The 27841-nt window shown below is 40.8% G+C and overlaps 1 protein-coding gene across 2 annotated transcripts in view; it reads left to right on the forward strand.

The window, feature by feature from the left end:
* SPOCK1 (SPARC (osteonectin), cwcv and kazal like domains proteoglycan 1) overlaps window positions 1-27841 on the forward strand; it is a 404411-nt gene that overhangs the window by 203234 nt on the left and 173336 nt on the right. For both annotated transcript variants that reach the window (XM_081893955.1, XM_081893956.1), the window contains exon 4: window positions 26826-26940. In XM_081893955.1, coding sequence (XP_081750081.1) covers window positions 26826-26940 — 115 coding nt within the window. The remainder of the gene's footprint in view (window positions 1-26825; window positions 26941-27841) is intronic.

The following is a 27841-nucleotide window of genomic DNA, read 5'->3' on the forward strand; positions in this document are numbered from 1 at the left end:
TAGCTGTAGGTTGTGTTTGAAAAGCATTTCACAGTCTTTATGGTAGATAAATACACTTGTTAACAAAACAAGAAAGGGGTAACAAAGCAGTCCTTTGGTCAGAATGTATGCCTTCTGTCACCTTATTTTTTGGATTGAGAGTGTACCACAGAATCTTCCTAGCTAAAACCAGTCTCTTCTTGGAAATAGACAAATGACTCTAAAGTGACTGTGTTGTTGGAGAGTCTATTATACCGTACTTGCTAAGAAGTGTGGTTCCCCAGCTGACAATTCACCTTACATTATAGACTATAGGTACTGTCGTAATCTTGTGGATGATGAGAAAAAAACAAAGCATGGAGATTTGTGGCTCATTTTAAAAACTACAGGGCATGAAATTGATACTCTTATGAGGAACAGAGAGAGAAAATCCCTCATTAGCTTCTGTATGTCGGTGCAAAGCTTACAGTGGCTTTATTGTTTACTGATGTGTTGGTGGGGTTTTTTATGCATCTTCACAGTCACAGTCTTAGACATTCCACAAGGAGTAATACTTGTGAAGGATTGACATTTCTCCTTGTTGTGGTTCGCAAATGGTTTAATTTTGTTTTTATGCAAGCAATAAACATGGCGGGAGCATGATCATTACATAAATAGTTCCATTGAACACTTACCAGGTCAGAACCTCCAGAGACTTGTTTTACAGTGAAAATGTTTACATTACAGACCACAGGCGACTAAAGAGGAGTCCTTGCGTTTCAGATGGCCTAAACATATTGAGGTTAATCAGAATGTCCTGGCTTTACATGCCAATAAAGTGGCACGAACAGTTTGTGGATCAAGTGCTTAAATTCTGAAGCAATGCTTTAAATATATCTTCCGGGTTGTCCACTCAGACAGACATTCATAGCTCATATTAAACCCAAGTGCTCATTCTGAAACGTAGTAGAAATTGTGACCCAGGATTGCCACCTGTTTGGGATGGGGTTGTGCTCTCTCTGAAATATCAGGTTTGCCGTTTTGGAGTGCTTCTGGATCCCACATTGCTCCTGAATGGCCCAATGGCTGCTGAGGCTAGGAGTGCCTTTACCAAAGCACAGCCAGTGCATCAAATGCATCCATTTCTTGGGAAATCAGATCTGATGCATGGTTACATATGCCTTACTAATATCTAGGTTAGGTTACTGCAACACACTATCCATGGCCCAGCCCCTGAAAAGTTCAAAAAGTGGCAGTTTGCATAGCTGTTATCACACCAGTTACAGTTGGACTGGCTGATGGTTCATTTCCATGCTGAATTCAGAGTGCTGCTTATTACCTACAAAGCCTTGAATGGCTTGGGAGTGAGGTGTTTAAAGGACCACCTCTTCCCACATAGACTTTCCCATCATTTGCAATCAGAATTGTAGTCCAGCAACACCTGGAGGGAGCTACCCGTGCCCTAATTGCACCTGTCACTACCTTGGATTCAATAGAATCTAGTATTTATTTCTGAACACTCAAGTCGTTGCCAGGATTTCCTTTTAAAGACGAGGACAAGAACTATACTTAAAAGTAAACTATACTTTAAAAGTAAAAGGTTCAGGCAGAGATCTCAAGGTTTGTTGCTGCTTCTTCATCAAAATGGTTCTTGTAGTCACCCCACATTCCTTAGTTGATTTCTGTGCAACAGAAGTGGTGCCTGTATAGAGTGTGTGTGTGTGTGTGTGTGTGCCCGCACATAAAAGATATACGTAGTTAAAATGTGGACCATGCCAGAAGCGGTGAGAGTGAAATTCTGTTGCACTAAACAAAATTCAAAGACAGTTTGTTGAATTCAATAGACCAATAAGGATTTAAAATGATTGATTGCTCATATGATTCATATGATTCAACTCCAAGACTTGTGAATGTTGATTTTCCCTCTCCCAGTGGCTCAGATTATTGCAAGATAAGATTAATGAACATCTCTATGTTGGGCTCAGAATTTAACGGGTGTTTTCCAAATGTTGCCTTCAAGCTACTTGCAGAAGCTTGACAGATTTTGTGTGGCCTTGGAGAAAATGCTTGCAAAACCCTGATGTGCCTATTGAATTCAGTAGAAAGAGACAGTGGTCTCCACTGATTTCAGTAGGCAAATTTATAGAAGTGGCATGGCCACTAATAACGGAGGGGTGTGGTACAGTGAACCAGCCCTCTTGCACTTAGAATCTTTAGGAGTAGGATTGCTCCTTGCATTTCACCATCCATTTTCAGCCATGGAGCATGCTTAAACCTGCCTTTTGAAATCTGTATATTGATTTAAACAAACTGGCATGAAGGAATGGGTTTCTGTGTAGCAAGTTTAAAACTGACTCAACGCCCCCCCTTTTGTGGGGGGGGGGTTGAGTCAGTTTTAAACTTGCTACACAGAAACCCATTCCTTCACCTGGAAGCAGCTGGTGGGAGGAAAATAGCAAACAGACAAACCCAAAGATGATCATGTCACAAGGCTCTTCATTGTCAGGTCACTGCACCCACCACCAGCCATATTTTTGGAGCTGCAATCTTAAAATCATTTGAGCCTTTGTGTATCTATCAATTTCAATCTGAGAGCACTGCAGCTGCAAAATCAGCTGCTACGGGGTAAAAAGAAATATCCCAAGGGAGTCTTCGGTGGTGGGTTGCTTTTTTCTTTGCGCCTGGTGTTTTTGCAGCTACAGGCTTTGCAGCTCTAGGGCCAAAGGTGCTGGCAGGCATTGTCAGCAGTCTTGATCTTAGGCTGCAAAAGGCAGCCAACCCCAGCGCAGGCTTGGGGAAGCGGAGACTGGCCCACAATGGAGTGCAAGCGAAGAATAGATAAGCAGTTTCTCTGCCTCTGATTACAAAATACTTTGAGAGCAGCACTGTTGTTGGAAAATGGAATAGTATTTTTTAAAAATCTTGAGAGGTCCTTCCACTTACTATCTGTAAAGCTATCTTTACAGCAGAGAACGATGAAATCAAGAAAAATAAAACTATCATATATTATTGCTATTGTTGAAAATACCTGGTCTCAGGAAATAATCCTAAAGCTCCAAACTGACCACAATGGAGAGTAAAATTGGGCTGCAAGACCAATTGGCATGCTGTCTCAAACCCCTAAATAGAACCCCACCCCATAGGCACATCATGAAGGAGAGGATGCTGAGTTCTTCCTTCTCCTTTAAAATGAGGGATTTCTCCCTTGTATTATATAAGGTGGTTATTCTTGCTGTACACCTATTAGTAGGAATGGTGTACAGACCCAAGTCTGTTCCATCTTATTTCTGCATGTGTTCTAACTCAAGACTGCCTGTTGTATTCTATTCTATTCTATTCTATTCTAATAGATAATATTAGCTGTCAAGAGGAATGACTAGCACATGGAGCTCCTCCCATTGTACATTTTGAAAATAGTGTAGCATTTTCCCCTGGGAATTATGGGATCTGATGACATACCATTTCTCCCAAGGAGATTGTACATAAAACAAGCATGACTACTCACATAGCTTTATGTGGGCTGTTTCCCAGTACAATCTTCCTGGGTATCGTGGGACATCAACAGGACCCATTGCTCCCAGGGGTAATTGTTGCATTATTTTCAACATGCATCCATGGTGGCTGGTGTCTGCTGGGGCTTATAGTGCATAAGACAGGGAGGCATATGAGGCTGCTGGTTCAGGCTAATGAACCATCTGGTCCAGCATCTTGTTCTCACAGTGGCCACCCAGATGCCAATTGGAAGCATGCAAGCAGGACTAAAACACATCAGCCCTCTCCCATCCTGCAGTTTGTGGCCAACAATAAGTGGAGCCAGAGCCAGTAATAGGTGCAACCACAGCCAAGGATGAGCTGAACAGACTAATTCTTATTTCCCCCCCATCCTGCTCCTTGCTGAATTCTACAATGGCAAAGAGCCCTTTTGGGTGACTGGTTTTATCTGGCGAGAGGTGGCCCTTAGACCACCTCATCATGAAGTCCATCAGGAGTATGGATTCTGAGATGGAGCTACATCCAATCTACATATTGGTCTGGATGGTACAGATGAGATGAGTCTGCTGAGGAAACTGAGCTCACCAATTTCCACCCCTATCCCTACCTATAAGAGTGCTATAATGCAAGATGTTTTCTAAATGACTCACAGCATTAGTCTATTTAGCTCAGTACTCTTTACACACTGAATGATAGTGCCTCTGCAGGGTTTCAGATAGGAGTTTCCCACAGCCTGAGCTGGAGATGCTAGAGATGGAACCCAGGGCCTCTTGTGTGCATGTGCTTTGCCACTGAGCTGTGGTTCTTCTCCTTATTGTGTTTAATAGAACAGAAAACATCAGTTAAAATGTCCATGAGTAACATATACAACCTTTGATTTTTAAAGTCCTCTGTTAAATTGTAAAATATGGGGATATTTATATCAAAATATATATTACCTGTAGAAGTTCATTTGGGGTTCTGGTTCATTTGTTTTAAATGAGTTGATTGTCCTGATCGAATGTTACATTATTTTCTGTCTGACAGATTTCAGTCTATCAATTATATCACAATGGCATATTATCTCTACAAGGTCTGTATTTTAGTACAGTGATTTCTCTAAAAAGTGAGCAAAAATGAACCTGGAGAAGCAAGTTTCATCCCTGAAGAAAATGGATTTTCTTTACCTAGTATTAATTTTTGAATTATTCCTATATGCATACAAGTCACAAGCATAATAATGGCAGCACTTTGGCCAGGTATAATAGCTGCTTTAGAAAATGTCATTAGAAACGTATGGTGCAAACTTTGAGCAGATGTAGTGGGGTGGTGAAGATTCTGTGCTCCATCTATGAAGATCCATAGCATCCTATCTCCACAAACAGAAACAGCAATGCTTCTGATTACCACTTGCTGGAAACTGCAGGAGAGGAGAGTGCTGTTGTGCTCAGTTGTTGCTCATGGATTTTCCATAGGCACCTAGTTGGCCACTGTGAGAAGGGGATACTGGACTAGATGGACCAGTGGGTTGATCCAGCAAGCTCTTCTTATGTTCTTAACCCCTTAGCTGCCACTCAGCCTCACCCCCTGGAAGCATAGGCTTGCTCCCTAAAATATAAGTTCTGTTTAGACAAAGTTCAGATCCACCTTATAGGCCCAGGTTATTAAAAAATGAATCTAGATAAAACAGTGGTGCCTGGGTGATTTAATTTTTTTGTGGGGAAGATCATCCTCTGGCTCAAAGATCAGCATTATTTATTTCACAAAATGTACCTTGGATTCAGATACATTCCTTGGCCGTAAGAGTATTTTTTACATGTCTCTGGAATAATTTGACTCACTGTTGGACTTCCAGTTTCGTCCTATGTGGAGTATTGCATATGCCTATATCCATTGAAATGTATGTGCTTACACATGCCTAACTCTGCATGGAATTGAGTGGTATTTCTGCTGCATCATGCTAGAGAGAAAGAGACTGGGATGTGTGAATCATTTCTTCATTCATGAAAATTTCTAAAGGATGCACTTATTTCCATATAAAAGAAACATGATTAATCTTTGAAATTTCCCCTCTCATTTTTGCATTTGGTTTTCTCAGTAAAGACTAAAATTAACATAATGTGGAAACAAGTCTTTAATTGTTGATAAAGGAAATAAAATGCTTCCCCACATTTCCTTGGTAACAGGCAGAAAGCTATGATGAATTATCATGGCTTTGAGCTCTGCAGGAGTTTCTCAGCTGCTTTGTATAATTTCTTTATCAGTAACTGGCCCTGGTAACAGAAACTTGGCTTTTAGATGTGGTAGCATGGCAAAAGGTGCTCTGTGAGAACTCAGGTAACCTACAGGTAGGCATTATTGCTCTTATTTTAAATGTGGGGGGAAATGAGAGGCAACAGTCCTAAACCATACAATGGAAGAAGAGAAGCAGAACTTTGAATGGATTTTCTGCCACAGTGAACTAATACTTTATTTCTAACAGTTCTGTCTTATATTCTCTGCCAATGTGGGGGTTGGTAGAGGCAAAGTAGCTTGTTGTGTACATACTGAGATCCAAAGGAGAAAAATAAAATCAGATTTGATGCCCACTTTACCTAGCAGTTTGAAAGCACACCAGTGCAAATAGATAAATAGGTATCGCTGCGGAAGGAAGATAAACAGTGTTTCTGTGTGCTCTGGCTTCTATCATAGTGTCCCGTTGCATCAGAAGCAGTTTAGTCATGCTGGCCACATGACCAGGACAGCTATTTGTGGACAAATGCCGGCTCCCTCGGCCTGAAAGCAAGATGAGCACTGCACCCCATAGTTTGCTTTGATTGGACTTAACCGTCCAGGGGTCCTTACCTTTACTAGGGAGGGAAATCAGTGATCTCTAGAGACAAAGGAGAGTGGACTATAAAGTCATTGAACCCACTTCCAGATTCAAGAGTGTACTTGGAAATGTAGGTATATAACATTAAAGTGGATTAAAGTGTTTTGTTGCCCTACCACAAGAAATCCACTTAAAAAAAGAAACAAACCTTTTTGCATTTAGGAAAGTGACAAGGAATTGCTTTGAGAAGCATTGGGATGACCAAATGATCAATACAAAGCCATAGAAACACCACACAAGCTAATGAGGATGGATACTAATTGTCATATACGCGCTCCACAACAAAGTGGAACAAAAGCTCAGTAAAGATCGGATATGGTCTAACCTCCTCAACAAATCAGGATGAATAAATAAGTCATCAGGAGAAACACTGAGTCTAGATACATAACTTCCTTCCTAAGTCAACCTCTGTTCTCTTCCCTTTTCTTTTCTGGCAAATTGGCTGGATACTTCCCCATTCGAAGCCCGATCCTCTCTTTTGTACTATTTCCTTGCTAGTTAGATTGAGCCGGTTCTTCACTTAGTTTCTGTGTTGGGTTCTCTGGAGATTCCCCACTCCCGGTGAGGCTGCATACGTTACAAGAGACTTGTGCTGCATATTTATGGCATAGACAAAAAGTAACAGTTCAAGATGCTTTCCCTGCCCAGTGAGACTAGAAGCTATGCTATACTGCTTTCCCAAGAGGACTGAGTAACCACCTCTATTAGATGCTAACAAGGTGAAAAGCATGTGAAGACCACCAATTTTGTTCTCACTATTTAGTTGGAAGGAGAGGGCCATAACCAGAAAAGCACCATTGAAAGAAGGTGAAATATTACAGTTGCCCTGGATGTAGTTGAAAATATAACACAACCTATCATTATACCTAATTGCTTTTGTAATTCTGAGTGTGTTTTGGATGTATAAGATTGATTCCCTGAATGGGAATTACAGGCACAGTAATAACTATACCACATAGCTTGTCAACTCCCTATGCAATTCCACTCCGCATATGTGACTCAGCCTTTAGGGATATGAATTTTCAAAAGCTCATAGGGACTGTGGTGTTTACTAGGAAACAGCCTTATTATTCCTGCTGAAGTTCAGATTCATAAGCTTGATAATTTGTTGCTTAATTTTCAGCAAATCATAATGGGCTCAGGTTTATTAATGAGGGCTCTCCCCCCCCCCCCGGGAGACATAGTCTGCATGCAAATCTGGAAATTAAACATTCATGTGGTTCATATGTTTTCAGTAGATATAACGATATAAATGGCTACTGCAGAGCTATATTGTAGCTCTGGTTAGGATCTCTTATTTAAGAATGACAAAGAAACTATATAACCAAAGTAATTTATTCCAGTTACAGTGTATTATAACATGAAACTTGCAAGCACCTGAATGCAGCTCATTTGAATGCCTGCTAGCACCTCCCACACCTCTCTTATTTAAGAACAATGGGAAAAAATGATATAACCCAAGTAATTTGCTCAGGTATTGCAACATGAAACTTGTAAACTCCTGAAAGCGCCTTATTTGAATGTCTGCTAGCTCATCCCACACTACATTTTAAAATTTACCAGATATGGATGCAGACATGAACAGCTAAGTAGCAGCAGCAGCAGCAGCAGCCTTTCCCTGCCCTTCCCACCCTAAACCTTTTTAAACATCTAGTGTTATAAAGAATTACCCACAACTTGAAAGTTTGCACACTGCCTTATGACATTTCTGTTCCTTCCCTGTATGGGGTTGGGGAGGGCCGCACATTTGCCACACCTTCCTCCCCTGAAAGGAGGAGAGATGAACTCTTCCACAGGAGTGACGTGAGCAACCGCTTAGGGGTGATTTGCCCTATAGAAGAGAAGTAGAGATCAGACTACAGTGGTACCTTGGGTTAAGAACTTAATTCGTTCTGGAGTTCCATTCTTAACCTGAAACTGTTCTTAACCTGAGGTACCACTTTAGCTAATGGGGCCTCCCGCTGCTGCCGCTGCGCCGCCACCATGCAATTTCTGTTCTCATCCTTCAGGTTCTTAACCCAAGGTACTATTTCTGGGTTAGCAGAGTCTGTAACCTGAAGCATCTGTAACCTGAGGTACCACGGTATTTAAGCCCACTCCACCACATGTTCTCCCCTCTTCTCACTGAGTCAGGCTGGGGAGAATGTGTTAGTGTTTGGCCCAATCTAGGCCAATGCCTAAGCCTTACTCTCCTCTCTCACTTTTTTGAACATTATCTTATGACATTTTGATTGGCCTAATAAAGGTATGGATCTAATGCTGCTTTGGGGGAGATTTCTTATGGACCAGCATGACTACCATTGTTCTTAGTATAATATAGCTCAGTCAGGCATTGCAATCTTAGTTGTCTGGTTACATAGGTTTCATCTCACACCAAAGATTGTGGGTGCCCACAACAATGGGCTTCAACTTTGCCCATTGACTTTGAGGGGGCCTAGTCCCCATCAAGATATTATTGTGGGTGCTGAAGCACCCACAGCCCCCTGGAGTTGGCTCCAGTGTCCGATTAGGATTGTGTCATGGCTGGGAATCTCAAAAGACAGCTTTTGTTAGCTCATGTCTCCTAATAATCATTGTAGTTGCTAATTAAAGATTGGTACCGCAGTCTGACCAAATGTAGGTACATGTAACTCGTTTGGTTTTCAAAGGAAGCTCAGGCATGTGCTTTAATCTCTAGCATTCATATCAATGGGGTTTAGAAGCACCAAACTTTGGTCAGACCATGCCCTGCGCATCATATTTAATGGAGCATCAGAAGCATATAATTATCATAACTGTCTTCAGCAACATTGTGGGGTGTAGAGGAGTCATCTCAAATGATTTTTATTATGACTGATGAAGTGGAGTCTAGCCCATGGAAGCTTATGCTACAATACAATTGTTAGTCTCTTAAATGTTATTATTAGGGTTGCTTCTCATATTAGCCCTAGTCCAGGTATCTGCACATACAGCTATCAATGAAAGTGGTCTGCTCTGAAAGCCCTTGGTATGTAGGGAAAGGTCTGAATTAATATTTGCCAACTTAAACTGATAGCTGTTGCTCAAGGCTACTGTCTTCTAGAACACTGGTCTTCAGCTGGTGGATTGGGACTCGCCATTTTGTGGCCTGATCCATGGTGGGTTGTAACAAGAGCACTACCACCATGCAGGTGTATGGTAAAATATTACAAAATTGACCTCCAAATGCATGTTTGTTTGTTCATAAAGTCCTAGTTCCTGGGTGTGAAAAGGTTGAAGATACCTGTTCTAGAGGATGCATATGTGGAGCTCTTTTAACTCAGATGCCAACATGTCAGTCCTGAATTCTGGAGGTAGGGTTAGGGTATTTAGTGTACTCCACATGGTACCCTGTTGCATGCAAGACACAATGAAGCAACATGATTCTACACAGAGCCCCCCTTCAGGGCATGAAGTGATATGGCAAGCTTTTAAAAACATGGATGTACCCTTGAGAATCATATCTTAAAATATGAAAATGAAGCTCATGCTTGGAGAAATAGACAAACTGGTATGAAAAGGCTCTGACATGAGGAACAGGCTTAAACTCCAGCCTTTTAAGTAATTCCTCATTTGTATTCTCCATACTTTGCAGAGTTAATAATTGGGTAAACAGCCAACCACTGACCTTGTTTCAAATCTATTTAGTTTCAAACAGAGTTTGGCCTTGAGCTTATCAGGACATGTGGCAGAGCTGCCATAGAGGGAGAAGCATCCAAGAACAAATTAACTCTCACAGACAGCAACTGGGACTTAAGGGACCAAGATGCTACAGATGTCAGATTATAGATTATTAGTCTAAAAAGAATGGTCTTTGCATCCATTCGTTAAATGTTTGCATTTCAAACCTCATCCTTGTTGCATCCTTTAGTTTTAAAGCTAAAATATACTGCAATAGATGCTATTGTATTTCTTTGTTACATTTTCAAAAAGTAGCATTTCCAACTAACTTGATAGTTGCAGTACAGTGATTTAATAGACAAATTAAGGCAGCAATTCTGTTCAGCCTTACATGGGAGTATGACCTATTTGACTTATTTCTTAGTAAACATGAATAGGGTGGGGCTGTATGACTTTATTCTACTGTTTTTGCTCTTTCGGGTAAATCTGCTTTACATAATCTGTTAACCATCTTGGAACACTGAAGGGGCAAGGTTTGTACAATTAAACAAAAAGACAGCTGCAGAAAAAGCAGGATCCATCAGTTACCCATCAACCTCTGACAAATACAGTGGTACCTCGGGTTACATACGCTTCAGGTTACATACGCTTCAGGTTACAGACTCCGCTAACCCAGAAATATTACCTCAGGTTAAGAACTTTGCTTCAGGATGAGAACAGAAATCATGCTCTGGTGGTGCGACGGCAGCAGGAGGCCCCATTAGCTAAAGTGGTGCTTCAGGTTAAGAACAGTTTCAGTTTAAGAACGGACCTCCAGAAAGAATTAAGTACTTAGCCTGAGGTACCACTGTACATGGGGTTTTAGCCAATGCTGTGTGAACAGAGTTCTGCTTGAGGAATCAGACTTCCTCTCCTTGTGTGTCCCTGAATCCTGCTCTGGAGGGTCTCCCAACCCCCTGAAGCAGTTTTTGGGGGTGCACAGATGAGAAGTGAGGAAAGGGGAAGTCCCGTGGCACAAGCAGGTCTGCTGTGCAAGTGAAATAGTAGCATTGGATTGCAACCCACTGAATGTAGATAACTTCAAAGCAGAAATCAGGCCATCCAATTGTTTTCAAAGTTCTGTTCTGAAAGTTGGGCTCTTTTCAACGGCTTGACATCATACGCCACTGGTTTGGTGATTCATGTCTTGTTATTGGAGACAAGGAACTTGTTTCATTTTATCCAGGTGCACTTGCATACAATGTGTTTCCTCTGAGCCTTGTTCGCTACTTCTCTGTTTTGACATGCTGATTAATTTTCAGGATGTGAGGAAGATGTGACTCTTCATGAGATAAACTGAAGTGTGTGCCACACATTGATTACTTAGAGAAAAAAGGACCACAATTTTGCAAGGTGCATGTATTCTCAGTAAGTCCATAGATGGCTTGGATGTCATTTGCATTCTTGAAAACATTAATATTATTAATGCACATAAATGTTCATATCAGCATGAAATTCAGGGCTGTATATTTGTCATATTCATTGTGTTTATCTCAGGCATCCAGCCTGGTGTTTTATAGCCATCACCTTTTATAGCTGCCTCTCATATACCTTTTATCAAACAGGCTGTTATTACTTAGGTTTCTTATCACAGTTGGGAAGCAAATCTGCCCAGTCCTTTTACAGTATCTTTAGCGTGGATATCCATCAGCACCTTCATACTTCAACAGTGAAAGGTTATTTTGGAAATGCCAATGTAAATAAAATAAGTGCATTTTTCCTCTCTTTCTTACTGTTCATATGCTATACTTTATATAAAACAAAGCGTGCTGCAGAAGAAAATGAGTAACCCAACAACTTAGTCTGTCTAGGTTGTATTCAACATACTGCTGAGTCAGGGTCCCATTAGCCAAAGGATTACTACTAGTGCAAAGGGACTTCTCCCTTTGCTCCCTCCACATGCCCCCTAATTCTGTTCTAAGGGTTCCTCCAACCCTCCAGAGCAGATTTGGAGGACGTATGAGGTATGTGCAGCAAGAGGGAGGAGTCTCATTGGACTAGCAATACTCCTTGTGCTAACAGGACAACTTAGTTGCATACCACCCTCTATTTTATTTTTATTTTTTACAATGTGAAGTTTACTTACTTGAAATTAATTCCTTCGTGTGTCTGAAGCATTCATATCCATGATCATACATTAGTTAGATCCATTTCTATATGCAAATGACTATAAGCAATAATGGGCTGGAGAGTGTTAATCAGAGCCTCTCTCTTTACAGTACAGTGGTACCTCGGGTTACATACGCTTCAGGTTACAGACGCTTCAGGTTACAGACTCCGCTAACCCAGAAATAGTACCTCGGGTTAAGAACTTTGCTTCAGGATGAGAACAAAAATTGTGCTCCGGCGGCACAGCAGCAGCAGCAGCAGGAGGCCCCATTAGCTAAGGTGGTGCTTCAGGTTAAAAACAGTTTCAGGTTAAGAACGAACTTCCAGAACGAATTAAGTACTTAACCCGAGGTACCACTGTATATGTGCTGCAGAAGGGGCACTGAGAGTTTCTTTTACTAATGAAGCAGGGTGGTTTATACCAGGATTTGTAGAAGGAACATACAAAAACTAACTTATATGCAACTTATTTTTTCCTCTAATTGGTGCTACTAAATAGCATTTTGTAAAAAAAAAACCAACAACCAATATATACTGTAACATTGCTATTGAGATCTTTAGATTATTTCTTCATCAAGCCCCATGTAAACTGTAATCAGGGCAATGTCTTGACTTACTAAAAGGCATTAAAACATGTTTTGTATTGAATAACTAACTATTGACTGCATTGCTGAATGCTTGTTAGGACAAAGGATTAATGGTTTGGTCTTAAGGGTTCTGTTCCCTCTTTGTCACTGGCATTGCTATATGTAAGTCTTGCTCCCATGAAGGTTATAACATTGGATTTTAATAGCATTTTAATTGGGCATTTCATCTTTTTTTATCATTGTCCTCCCAAAGATGTCAGGATTCATTTGGCTATAAATACAAATAGACTGGGCAGGGGGACATTTTTCTCAAGACCGCCAGTATTCTGATCAGCTTTTATTTTTTCACCAAGGCAATGTAAACTTTTCCTACATCAGCTTCTGTGGAGGACCTACCCAAACAAAGGGGAGCTGTTTAAGAGCTTTTATAGGGACTGGGACCCCATATATTTGGCTAGTTTGGGGTACATGCCTTTGCAACTCTTTTGACTGACATTTTCAGACTCTGCTGATATTACTTGTTTTCAGACTGTATTTTTATTTCTCACACAGCTTTTCCTGGCTGCCTGAGTACTCTGGGACACAATAAGCCATACAGATAACTAATATATTGTTCACAGATTCCAGACTAGATTGAGGGGAAAGCTGAGCCCAACAGCCCTTGACAGACATGTGATTCACCATAAGTAAATAATAATAAATAGTGTCTGTTTCTTTCCCATTTTTAGAGACTGTTTCTCAGTGACAGGGATTTTCTCACCTACTTATTCTTGTTAACTCATAAGATGTCCATTTGCATTAGTTGCTCTATGTGGGCAAGATGGCAATATACACAATGCAGAGCTGTACTGTAGGGCAGGGATGGGAACCTTAAGTCCTGGCGCCAAATGCAGCCCCAAATCCAGTTTTGTGAACGCCCAGGCCACAATCTTCATTGACCCTGCTCTGTGGCCTCCTTGAGTGCGTTTGTAATCATGCTTCTTGCTTGCCTCAAGAGGGGAGATGTGGGGCAGCTGTAGAAACCTCTTTGCATGGCTGAAAGATAGCCTACTGCACCAAGCTGTAAGTCACACCCCCATTGCCCCATCACCTGAGAGTAAGGGTGTGGTGCCAAGGAGACAGGCAGTCACATCGTGCATCCGTAGCAGCAACCAGTTGAGAAATGACTGCTGGGAGGAGCATGGGGAAGAAACACCGTGGTGCGTCTGCAGCAGCACAACCATCATCTGCCCCAGCTGCAACGAAACATGTCTCTCCCGCATTGGTCTTTACAGCCACAGCAGGTGCTGGAACCATCCAACAGCTTGACCTCACCCCCAAATGTGCACGCCTCCATTGTCTCTTGAGACCAACAGATGCCAACAAAGGGTGTGTTGCCCACCCGTTCAGACACACCACCTACAACATTCTAAATACATTGGATGTTTCCACAAGTACAGGAGACTCCCACTTCAGACCTTCATCCTTCAGCTTGTGGAGGGCTATGATGTACTGTAGTGTGCATGTGATTTTCAATCCCCAAATAGAACTAGAGTAAAAGCTGAAAGCAGATGCAGGCTAGGTCGCGATCGGCGATCCTCCTCAACGTGAGAAGAACACACCGCTCTCCCCCTCCCCTCCCAGGTAGGGGGAAAGAGAGAGACAGAAATGTATTTACATGCCTTTATTTCTGTCTTTGCAGCGTTACAGAGAAAACACATCTGCTCTCATCAGAGTCCATCGAAGAGAGACAACTCCACCTCCTGTACTTCCTGTACAGGTCATATTTCACTCTGAGCTAATTCCGGTGCTTTGCACTGAAAATAGACCCTCCCTCTGTTCCCATGGAACAGTTCCAACATTCCCATTATGTTTTGCTTCCAAGCCACCGGCTGCTCGCAGTTGCATTGCATCCATATCGTAACAGTGAGCACTGAGACACACTGGTCATGAGCACTGAGACACACTGGGTATGTGGGTGAACACTGTGGTCTAAACCACTGAGCCTCTTGCGGACTGATAAGATGTCAAGGGGTAAGAAACAAAGAATCACAGCTGTAAATCTTAAACTTCAAGAAAACTTAAAAGGGACTTGATTAAATACTGACTGATGAGTTGCTCGAAAAAAATGGCAAAATAAGGATGTGGCGAAGGGAAGGCATGGGGAAGTCAATTTTTGTTGTATGTCTTTGATGTTAGTGTTTTGTTTTGTATTGTCTTTAATATGTGTAAAAACCAATAAAAATATTATAAAAAAAAAAACCACTGAGCCTCTTGGGCTTGCTGATCAGAAGGTTGGCAGTTTGAATCCCCGCGATGGAGTGAGCTCCCATTGCTCTGTCCCAGCTCCTGCCAACCTAGCAGTTCAAAAGCACACCAATACAAGTAGATAAATAGATACCGCTGTGGCGGGAAGGTAAATGGCGTTTCTGTGCACTCTGGCTTCTGTCATGGTGTTCCGTTGCACCAGAAGTGGTTTAGTCATGCTGGCCACATGACCTGGAAAGCTGTTGTGGACAAATGCTGGCTCCCTCAGCCTCAAGCAAGATGAGCGCCACACTCCATAGTCGCCTTTGACTGGAGTTAACCGTCCACGGGTCCTTTACCTTTACCTTTTTTTTTACCTTGGGGGTCTGATATGAGATAGCAGGTCTGGTGCCTACTGGGAGTGAGTATGCTGCTTGCTTACACTTAATTTCTAGTTGTATATTTATTAATAAATCAGTTATTACAAAAAATGCCATAAGCTCCTGATAATATTTTCTCCAAAAAGGAAGCCAAACCCGAGGAGTGTTGCTCCTGGAACGTCTCAGAGCTCAGGGAAATGGGGAGTGTGTAACATTATTTTCCTTCAGTCATTTCAGAACAGATGTTCTTTCTTTGTCTTACACCAAGAACAATTTCAAAGGGATTATTTGAGGCAACTGTTCTTGACATTTCATTATATAAAAGTCCTTTTGCTTTGGAGTGATCATGCTAGTTACAGTAGGGCAATATTGAAAACAGAGAGTGTTTACATAATGCCATATTACCTTTGATTGCCGGCTTTTAAAGAAAAGCTATACTGTATCGTTGTGAGCTGGATGGATTTTCTTAATAAAAGGATGGCTGTGAAGCAAAATCAAGTTCATAAATCATCTTGCAAGTGTGTTATAAAGTTCTGTAGAATTGTGCCTCTATCGCAGAAAGCTTTTGGGAGTATTTATTTGTTATCACCCTCACATGTATGGAGAATAGATTTGCTGTGTTGTGTGTTTAAAACATATCCTAGAGCTACAATATACTCTTAATATGCGAGCCCTCCAAAGGATTTCTACTATCTTGACTTGAAAAAAAAAATTCTCTCAGGTCTTATGTCTGTCTTTATAGCAGCTATATATAAGCATGAAATATAATGGGAAAGTAGTTCAAGCACTGTTGTTAGCTCTTCGTCCAGCAATGATTTGTATTAAGTTACTCATTTTGCAATAGGTAAGGGACAGAGCAGCCTGTATTATTCATAGCAAAATGTTCTGCTCTCTGGATCATAAGAAGGCAAGACAAGTAGGGGTCTGAAATGCAGCTCGCACTGTGTGTGTATGTATGTGTTTCTATTTATTTATTTATTTATATACCTACTTATAACAAATTCTGGTTGGTAGTTTGTTAAGGACCTAGTACAGTTGTTGGCGTTTACTTCCCAATTATTTCGATAGCTCTGAGAACGAGCTGCAGAGGATTTATAGATTTAATAAGGGGCTTAGAAAGCTATGAATAACAAAAGGTCAGCTGGAAAACAGTGAAAGAAGATACTCTCCCTGCATTTCACCCTTTAATACTTGAAGCCAGACATTTGCTTGGATAGCTTGGCTTTGGACAGGAATTTGAAACACTGTACATAGATGGAAGAATCTTTTAATCTTGCCTTGGGTTTAGCTGACCTTTTGCCTGCCTTTCAGCCAGTGTGGCCTCTCAGCAGGTTTTGGTAGCCATAGAAACTCTATATCAAGTGAGTTGTTGACCTTGACTTTAAACTTGCTCCCAACCATGACATTCCTGTGAAATGTTCTTAATTCCTCTCATCTGTTGTGAAAATTTGTATTGTTTCATCTTGGTCAGCTTAGTGAAATTCCACAGGCCTGGCAAACTCTTTATGTTCCCACCAAAGAAAAAGAAAGTTCACCTTTTCAGGGGAGGTGTTATTTTTATTCTTTCAATTCCCTTTTCTGCCCTGCCACCAGCACCCTACGCAAATATATTTTATGACCCATTTTATGACCCACTGGTATGTAGGGGTGTGTGCGTGTACACCAGGCATAGGCAAACTTGGCCCTCCAGATGTTTTGGGACTACAACTCCCATCATCCCTAGCTAACAGGACCAGTGGCCAGGGATGGTGGGAGTTGTAGTCCCAAAACAGACACGCACACATACACCCTGATACCAGCTGAATGACAGCTGTATGGGAAAGATTTGTACAACTGGCACTACCCATATGGTGCCCATTCTTTAAACATTACCACAGAGCTTTGGGATGAAGCTATGGAAGGGTGGCTGCTACTCAAGTTCTGAATCACAAAAGGGCACCAAAAAAAAAAACAACAGTTCCCAAGCCAAGAGAGAATACACATTTTAATATTCTGAGCTCCTTCCATACTGAGCAGAAGAAAAGTATTAAAAAACCATAGTTGTAACAGACGCCTGTTGGTTGAAGAAAATATTAACTGACTCAAGGATGCAGTCAAAACCAGCTCCGCAGGAGAGCAATTTCTGCAAGATTTGGGGGGGGGGGACCCCATGAGGGGCTTCATACTACCTCACAATTCATGTACAGTTTCTTAAACTGTGGGTTGCCCTCTCCCTGCACGCAGCACTTGCACACATATGTACGATTGGATCCAATATGCAAGCAGAATGGATATTTGCTCATGCAACAGTATTTTGCCTTTCTTGCCTCCTCCTCCCCTGCAGCCTCGCATCTTGGGGAACACTCTGGGCAGATTCCGGGGGCAAGAATGTCTGCAGAAGGGAGGAGGATAAGGTGAAATCCCATTGCACAAGCAGAACACTGAATTCAGCCTTTAGTTTACTCCTGGAGTACTTACAGTATTGCTCATGTGAGAGAGCTGCATTAAAAGGAGTCAGTCGCAGGTTAAGGACTCTGTAGACCAGTTGCTTGTTCATGTGACACACAGCACAAGTATTTTGCTTCACTGCATTTATTTTTTTTACTGAAAATATTGCTGTATTTCACAAGCAAGCAGAAAATAAGCATGTAATCATAGCCAAGCAAACCTGTGTGTTTAAAAATCAGTAGGCACCATTCAAATCTCCTATTGGGGCCTCAGAAAAAAACATAAAAACTTTACAAGGTAAATGTGTCTTTCCAAAAACGAGCTGTCGTTTTTAGTAAAAAGTGAGGTGAATACCTTATTTATTTATTTATTTCAAATCAATGGTTATATTCCCATTAAAGAATCTGCATGAAATGATTAAGTCACATGCCTTGACTCCTGGCCTACTTATGCAAGCAAACGAAAATTGGATTGGGAATGACTCTGCTTCTGATGGCAACAGACTGCTCTTCTGAAGAAAACGCCACATCCTATACTGAGTGAATATAGAACAGTCTGTGCATTCCTCCATTTTGCAAACATATGGCCTTATGTTTCTCTGTCAGTTTTAGTGAGAATCACCCACAGAGAGAGAGACAGCTTACAATAATTTCTAAACACTGCAGGAATCTTCTGCTCAGATATTAGATTATATATTACACCCTGTTGTCTCTCAGAATTGTTTCTACAAATTATGTATCTTGACGTGGTAGATGCAACTCCAGCATATAGGTATGGTGGATTCTTTGATACCAGCATACAAATGAAGGGTGGATGGGTGTGGAAACGTTGCCTTGTTTGAATTCTGTGGAAATGAATTAATGAATTCTGAGTCACAGTGGTAAAGGGCGCTTCCTTTGAGTGGCGTGGCAAAATTTTGACTATTCTTTCATAAAACTGAAGTGCAGCAAGGAAACTATCCATGTAACATCACCACTGTGAGCTGCTGTACCACCTTATTATAGCACTTATTTGCATTTCTCTTGCCAGGTCTTCATGAATAAATCCTTCATGCTCTTGTCTTCCATCTCTTCTTCTTATGTGCCGAGATTTGCAACTGTTCGCTTCAAAGCTTTCACGTTCAACGCTTTAGGACACAAAGAACTGTGATGACAAAATACAGGATTTGTTTCTCTTTAATCTTTTTCCCATGGGTTGCCTTCCCCTACAGATGATGAGCATCTGCTCCTAGAAACTGATTAATGGCACATGATCCATCATTAACATATTTCAGAAAATGTCTCTTATACTGTGCACAAGGCAGATGGGATTGAGGTGTTGTCTCTTAAAAGTGTGGCCTGGCATAGTCCTTTAAAGTGCTAAAGAAGTACTATCAGTCCTAGGAAGTGTTGAATGCTCAAATAATCAGAAAGAAAATACCACCTTTTTGTTTTTGTGCATCCCACGTTGGTGGAACTAAGTACCATGGTGGTATGACAGTTTTCTTTTGTTTTCTTATTCTGGCTAAGCAATTGGTAATCCAATATGGTGCCCTCCATAAATTGTTGAACTACAATTCCTGCTATCCCTGATCATTGGCTTGGTGGGAGCTGGAGTCTGGTCATATCATTTCCTAACAATGAGGAGAATCAGAAGTTCATTTGCTTACCATGATAATGATATGGAAATTATTTATGATTCAAGTATATAAATAAGTTATAGCTCTCCAGTTCATTCTGCATAGGCCTTAGTACTTTGCTACTTTGAATATAAAGAAATATGTCCTAAACTACAGTGGTACCTCAGGTTACATACGCTTCAGGTTACATACGCTTCAGGTTACAGACTCTGCTAACCCAGAAATAGTACCTCGGGTTAAGAACTTTGCTTCAGGATGAGAACAAAAATTGTGCTCCGGCGGTGTGGCGGCAGCAGGAGGCCCCATTAGCTAAAGTGGTTCTTCAGGTTAAGAACAGTTCCAGGTTAAGTACGGACCTCCGGAATGAATTAAGTACTTAACCCAAGGTACCACTGTATAGGTGAAGCATTTTTTATTTGGCTAATTTTTAGCTATTGTTCTTTCTATCCATGAGAGGAGACAAGTGATAAATTTGAATGTTGCTATGCAGCAATGAATGTGAAGTGCTGTGATGAGTCAGCAACAGAGGGTTTTGTTTCCAAACTCTTCTTACAGCTAAGCTGAACCTGTGCTTTCAGGTTTCTTAAAATTATACATAAATGTTTCCTTAATGGAAACTAATGGAAGGTTGGCACTTAACCCCATAATGAACTTCTGATCCACGTTCTCATTACCTTCTCCTACAGACTTAATTGTGTTAAGGTGCCAAAACTATTAACACTTTTAAAAATGTTTATTTTGAAGACTCCCAGTGACTTGTGCTAAATGTACCATATTCAGTACACTTGAACCAGTTGTGCTCAGTTACCCAGCCTACATTTCAAAGGGGTGTTCATGCAGAAGACTATTGTAGTTCTAAATACCTGAGCCAACACTGAGTAGCTACAATACTCAGCTCTGAGGAAATTGCTAATTGTGAGACAGTCATCTGCAAAGTTAATATTGGTGATAACTGAGCTGAAATGCAGAACAAACAAAGGTTCCAGTGATTGGTTCTTAGATAACTATTCCAGAGTAGCTGCAGACTTTGCTAATGTGCATATGAATGTGGAACTTGGGGGCTGCTCTAGTATGTGCCTTTTCTTATAAAAGCAATGTGTGCATTTGTGCTTGTGTATGTATTTCATATATTTCACATGTGTATTTATTTATGCACATACTTTCTCCACCATTTTGTGTGCCCACTCCAAGTGCCTTGACTCAAATGCTTCCATTTTGCCTCCCTGGGAAGGAAAGCTAATAGAGATGTAGCTAATCAGGCAGATCAAGTTTAAAAATTGCCCACTGGAATGCTCCACTGACGGACAAGTGTGTGGTTCAGCTAGTATGGGACCTCCTCAGATCATAAATTCCAAGCCTTTCTCCTGTTCTAACCAAAGCCTCACTATACTGCCCTTTTGAATTGGCCATTGAGGGTCCTGAAAAATTAAATGACACTGTACAATAAGTACCATAAATACCACTGCAACCTAGACAGTGGGAAATAGCTCTCCTATTTCAGAACATCAGGCCTGCTGGATCATGCCATCTAGTTTAGCACCCTGTTCTCACAGTGGTCAACCAGATGCCCATGGATGCACACAGGCGGCGCCTTTGTTTTCTGTAACTCTTGATTAAACACCAAAACACACACTTCTCCTGTATTTGTGCAGACAGTATTCACAGGACTGGAACCCACACTAAAATGGATCTAGATAACCCCATCTTTTCTAAAATCTTCTACAGCTGAGCCACATGATGAGGCACTTCATTCAAACAAATCTTGACTAGCCAGTAGTTGGTCATATCAGAAGAGTCCACTGTTTTAAATGGTTGAACCATTTCTTCCTTCAGAGCTGGCATTTTCTCCATCCACCCATTCTATTCTGTGTTGGCAACTCTGGTTAGCAAAGCTGGGCAAGTACTGTGAATGCAAGTCATCATACTTCCTAAGGACAACAAAACAGTTATCTCTGTTTAAAATAGATCCTGAACAACAGGGCAAGCAGACTCTTCAGATAGCAGACATTGGGCCACAGACAGCTGCCCGTGTCCCATCTCTGACACTTCTCCCAATTGAATTATGCAAGCTCTGAAGAGTGATTTGTGTTGAGATGCAGCAACGAGCCTTCTTTGCTGATGGGCAATAATTTTGCTGCGCCGCTGCATCAGGAGTGATTCAGTGAGATCCAGTCATGCGTGATAGCGAGACAAATTAAAATTCCCCACCCCAGTGAAGTCTGACATTAAGGACACAAGGTTCAGAGCAGTAAATTATGCAAATGGGTAATGGGTAACCTCCTTTGTGGGTGGTGTATTTTGGGCTCACAGGAACAATTATTCCGTGCAATCCAGTGCATGTCTACACAGAAGTAAGTCCCATTGAGTTACATTAAGATTATTCCAAAGCAAAAGGGTAAGCCTGCCTTGAACATAGTGGGACTTAATTCTGAGTAAGCATGTTTAGGTTAGCACTGGCAATTACTAGATTTATTCCTTAACAGCACCCTATCTTGTGTATTATTGCTTTGGATTGACAGTTTAAACAGTTCATCCTGATGGGTTCTTCTAGAAATGGGGGGGGGGGGCAGAGTCTGCAACAATATACAAGATAGTCATTATGACAAAGTAACTGATTATGTACATTTTACACTATCAGCTGATTGTTGTTGTTTTTTTAAAGATATTTATTGAAGTTTCCAAAAAGTTATATAAAGATAAAAAAATGACAAAAATACAAACAAAACACATACAACAACAAGTATAATTTTAATCCCTTATTTTCTTATACCTTACTTTCCCGACCTCCTCATACCTCCCCTTTCTGTATTCCAATTTCTAGTTATTTAATTCAGCAAATCCCTCCCATAATTTCTATTGATTTTCAACCTTTCTTTTATTAATTGCATGATCATTACAGCTAGAAACCACTTAATTTCTAAACCAACATCGTTCTAACATTCATTAATTTTACAATGTTTCTTAAGATAGTCCTTAAATTTCTTCCAATCTTCTTCCGCCGTCTCTCTTCCCTGGTCTCGGATTCTGCCGGTCATTTCTGCCAGTCCCATATAGTCTATCACCTTCATCTGCCATTCTTCCAAGGTGGGTAGGTCCTGTGTCTTCCAATATTTTGCGATGAGTATTCTTGCTGCTGTTGTAGCGTACATAAAGAATGTTCTATCCATCTTTGGCACCAATTGGCCAACAATACCCAAGAGAAAGGCCTCTGGTTTCTTCAAAAAGGTATATTTAAATACCTTTTTCAGTTCATTATATATCATTTCCCAGAACGCCTTAATCTTTGGGCACGTCCACCAAAGGTGAAAGAATGTACCTTCATTTTCTTTACATTTCCAACATTTATTATCAGGCAAGTGGTACATTTTTGCAAGCTTGACTGGGGTCATGTACCACCTATAAATCATTTTCATAATATTCTCTCTTAGGGCATTACATGCCGTAAATTTCATACCGGTGGTCCACAACTTTTCCCAGTCAGCAAACATAATGTTATGACCAATATCTTGTGCCCACTTGATCATAGCTGATTTGACCGTTTCATCCTGTGTATTCCATTTCAACAGCAAGTTATACATTTTTGACAAATTCTTAATTTTTGGTTCTAACAATTCTGTCTCCAATTTTGATTTTTCCACCTGGAAGCCAATTTTCCTGTCTATCTTGTAAATCTCCATTATTAGATAATAATGGAGCCAATCTCGCACTTTATCTTTTAATTTCTCATAACTCTGCATTTTCAGTTTATCCCCTTCTTGTTCCAAAATTTCCCAGTATCTCGGCCATTTTGACTCCATATTGAGTTTTTTCACAGCCTTTGCCTCCATTGGCGACAACCACCTTGGAGTTTTGTTTTCCAGCAAATCTTTATACTTAATCCAGACATTATACAATGCTTTCCTGACAATATGATTTTTGAAAGCTTTATGAGCTTTGACCTTGTTGTACCACAGATATGCATGCCACCCAAAAGTATTGTTAAAACCTTCTAAGTCCAAAATGTCTGTATTCTCCAGAAGCAGCCAGTCTTTCAACCAGCAGAAAGCTGCTGATTCATAATACTGTATAGTTTAAGGTCTGGCAGGGCAAATCCACCCCTTTCCTTTGCACAGCTGATTGTTGGCACTTGCAATGCCTGACTTGATAGCATGCCTTCAAAGTCCATTTGCAGCCACAGTTTGGTCTCCAGCTAACCCTGCAATTGGAAATGAAAAACATCTGCTTGCTGGCATAGTTTGAATTCAAGCCACACCTGAAAATGGAGTACTTTCCTATCTCTTTGCAGATATGGTTTAAATGAAAACCTGCAAACAAAGGGGTCCTGTGCAATCAGTGTTAATCAGCTCCACTGGTGCTGAGAGCAACCTCCTTTGAAGTTGTCATCTGACACCAGGTTTTGACAAATGGGAGGGCCCGCTCTCCTATCAAATTTGCTATTGGGGGAGGTAAGGATCCAGCCCACCAGCCAGATCCAACTCCACTTCTTTATGAGCAAAGTTGTTTGTAATCCAAATTTTTGGTCTTTCACCTTCTATTTTACATTGCCTGTCACACCTCATTTCCAATGCTACCTAAATTTTGAGTATCTGGTGTATTGTGTCAATATGACTTCAAAACTTTCTGCTGAAACCTGCTTGATTTAGAGATTTACTAAAGGGCTAAAAATGAGGTAGAAAAGGGAAGATATTAGTAAAGGATGGAATGGTGTCTTTCTGAGCGGTGGCAGAATGAAACTTGGCTTGAGAATGGTTACTGCATGAGATTTGGCTCCAGAACATTTCTCACAGGGTCAGATGATCAAAGTCTCAAATGGTTTCATTCCTCTTTCTATCCACTACTAATTTATCCTTGTCAGACATAATTTATCCCTGTGCCTCATAAGCATACATCTGAGAGCATGCAGTTTCCCCCTTAAGGATAGATGAAAGCCAATGTGAGGAACTCATTCACCTCTGTGAAATGCTGTGAATATGTATCATAGGTGGCAAAGTGCAGCTATTCTGCATATTAAATTGACATGTAATTAGATTAATTGGTGTGACTCTTCTGGGATGCCATGCCATGGCTAATATGCATGTGGTACTTCTTCTATTTGCACAGTTTTAGAGCAACAGAAAAGCATTTCTAAAATTTCTTGGAAGATGGCTCTCAGTTAATCAGAACATGAATTTATGCACTCTTTATGGCTCAGCAGATATATTTACTCAGAAATCTATATAGAGTGTCAGAAAGAGTTAAAGATTTCAGTGTAGCACTTAATGTGGGGAAGCACATTCTAAAATGCTTGAAAGTAAGACAAACCATTTCCATGCCATGAATCCCATTTTTCCAAATAATAAGTTGTATTGAAAAATGTAGTAGAAACTTAGAAATATTTGTGTATTTACAATACTGTAGTTCTCACCTCAACAATGAAGCTTTAGAAGGCCATGGAGGGCGGACTCTCGGGCCCTCTCCTCTTCTACAACAGAGGGACAACAATACTGACCTTTCAAACATTGTTATTCTAAAGATTAATGAAGTAATAAAATGTCAATTGCTTCACGCTGCACAATTTCACTAAATAACATGAATGGGAAGCAGGACCATACTGCTGTCTCTCATTGAGTGAGCAGCCCAAAGCCTGATAGAACCTGCAGCACGTTAAGCCTTCTGCACTAGACAACAGTTAGGGAGGGTGGCAGAACAACCACCAATGCCTGCTTGCAGACCACCAATGCCTGCTTGCAGGCCCACTTGTCCACTGCCCACTCATGGCTGCAATTCAAAGTGGAAGCCCATGGACTTCATCCTACATAACTTCATTCAGCAGGTGAGGAGGAAGCAGCAACACACCTGCTGACATCAGCACACCTGCTAGCTGTGTCTTCCAGTGTCCAGACATTTGTCCAGGAGGTGATAAGAGTTTCTGAATGCACTGAGGAGTCTTTCATACATTCAGCCATGCATTCATAGACTTACACTGACAGTGAACACATGGACAATGGAGGCAGAGCAGGCAAGAAGGATGCCGTGCCCTCCTGGTGCATTCAGTATCCACACAGGATGAGTGTATTTGAAGCAGCTTGGATAGACAGCAACAATGCAAAAATTGGTCCAATAATAATACTGCCCTTGAGTTTCAGGCACTTCCCTTCTTCTACCCTTCTGTTATGTTCACATATTCATGCTGCATACACAAAAGGTTTATCATAAGCTAAATGGGACATTTTCACAGAGCCCCATCTAATTGTTGGCAGAACATCAGTGGACTGCTTACAGTCCCTCGAGATCTTTTTTTGGATGTGAAAAGGTTTTAATCCTTGTGTCCTGGCAAAATTCCAGATTTGTAATTATTTTTCTTTCTGTGGAATTAAAAAGACAGCCTGCAGTTTAACCACGATATGACATTTATTAATTCCTTTGAATCTACATCCTGGATCGGTGCTGCCTTGCTCTGCCGAGATGGGTACCCAGGTGTAATTGTATTTAACTGGCAAATGGAGCGTCATCCGCATGTGTGTACAGAGAACTTCAAAGGTTCTTTTGGATTCTTTGTGAGTTAATGTTTAAAGGTGTGATTGCTGCAATAATGATAGTATCTCTATTCTACACTAGTATTTGCATGTCACACTGGCACTAGCTAGATCTGGCATGCTGTGTTTTTGTTGATTTTAGAATTATGCTGAATACAAGAAATCACACATTGTAGTAATACAAGATTGCTTCTATTATATGGGGCTGAGCAATCACTACATGTCCTGCTGCACAGTAGCAATCATTAAGTAGCTGGCTGTACAATTGTTATTTCAATAGATAACTGTGGCATTTTGCTACGGTCCAGAGTTCCATGCATGATAGACTGGTGATATTCTAAGCAGCATTCTTCTTTAAAAAAAAATCTTGTGTGATCTATCTAAAAATAGTTATAAAAATCAATTATGATGTGGATGTTAAAATCAAAGGGAAAATGCATAATGGATACAGAAAGCAGTTTTTCATGACAATTTTTTTGGAGACCAGGGAGAATTGTTATTCGGCACCTAGTTTTTCATGCAACCTGTTTTTGTTTCTGTTCCTCACCCTGAGCAGTAGGGCACCTTCACTATTTTTTTATTTTTTTATTATATCAATTGCTATTGACTCTGTACTTATCTATGATCTAATAATAAATAGTTATGTCCCACTTAAATGGTGGCATGGGGAGGCAAGAGGTGGATTCATCCAGCTGCGTACAGTTCTGTGATTCTGCAGATCCAAGCAAAAGTGTATGTAACTAGCAAAAAACCTGTGATGTTGCAGTGGTTAGAACACAGGGCCTAGATAATAGATCTATGTAGCTTTGAATCCTAATTGGATGGCTATAAAGTACATTGGACTGTATCTGAACATAATCTTTCTTGCAGAGTGGTGAAGATAAATGGGGTAAACATTTTTAGACTGAAAAGTGTTTCCTCATGAGATGCTTGGCTCATTATTTTGGCTAATGAGGGAGGAGAGATAATTTTCTAAACTATTTCTTTATATCTTGCTTTTAATAGCTCTTGATCCTTCCAAAGACCCATGCTTGAAGGTAAAGTGCAGCCCACATAAAGTGTGTGTCACTCATGACTACGAGACAGCCATTTGTGTAAGTCGCAAACAACTGGTACACAGGTAAGAATGTTGTGATTTATAGTTTCAATTAAACAGCTCTGATTGGTTTTCAGAATATTCTGGGAGCTGAACCTATCAGTGTCCTGATGTTATGGCACCACATAGCCAATGTCAGTGAGAGGAAATGAAGCTCCTGATTTGGGAGGGAGAGAGGAAAGAAGGAAGAAGGGATGCTTCCCCATTATTGAGACAATCAGATGGTTCCGGTCTTGTCATGTTGTATGGGTGATTTCATTTTCTTGTAGCAAAACAGGAAGAATTGGCTTGGTTGCTTGAACCACAGGGGCCCAGCCCTTCTCCCCCTCGACACTGTTCACCCTCCACAGTAGGCAAACTCTATTTGCAACTCTCAGAAAATTATCATGTTTTTTGTAAGGGTCAAAAGGACCAGTGAAAGGTCTCCTCAGTGCCACCACTGTGGGTTCAGTTCTAATTGCAAGTGTATGAGAAAGAGGCTTCTGTGAATAATATAAAATATAGAATAATATAGAAGATAAAATGTAAGAATTTCCATGTGTTACAAGAACTCGATCCTGACAGTATTAAGTATCCCGCAATTTGTCTGTTATATTGACTCAATGCTGCTGAAGCCTTTGTTATGGACCAAAGAGGCAAATAGTGCGAACGTGTGTGCGTGTATGCATCTGCGTATGTTTTAAAGATCTGGACAAGTTCCCAGATAAAACATCTGTCCTCCTACATTGCAAATCAAGGCCTTCTGTTGAGTAGAGAGGCAGCAGGCAGCACTGACAACTGCATTTATCCCAAAGAAGTGGAGCTAATCTTTCTTTCTTTCTTAAAAAAAAATCTAATTCCACTAGTTAGTTAGCTCCCTGTGGCAAATAGAAGCTGCAAAGTCATTTCTCCCATGCATGCTAAGCTATAGTTGCTTCCCTCCTAA

The sequence above is a fragment of the Podarcis melisellensis genome, assembly GCF_964234715.1.
Source record: "Podarcis melisellensis genome assembly, chromosome: 2".
NCBI lineage: Eukaryota > Metazoa > Chordata > Lepidosauria > Squamata > Lacertidae > Podarcis > Podarcis melisellensis.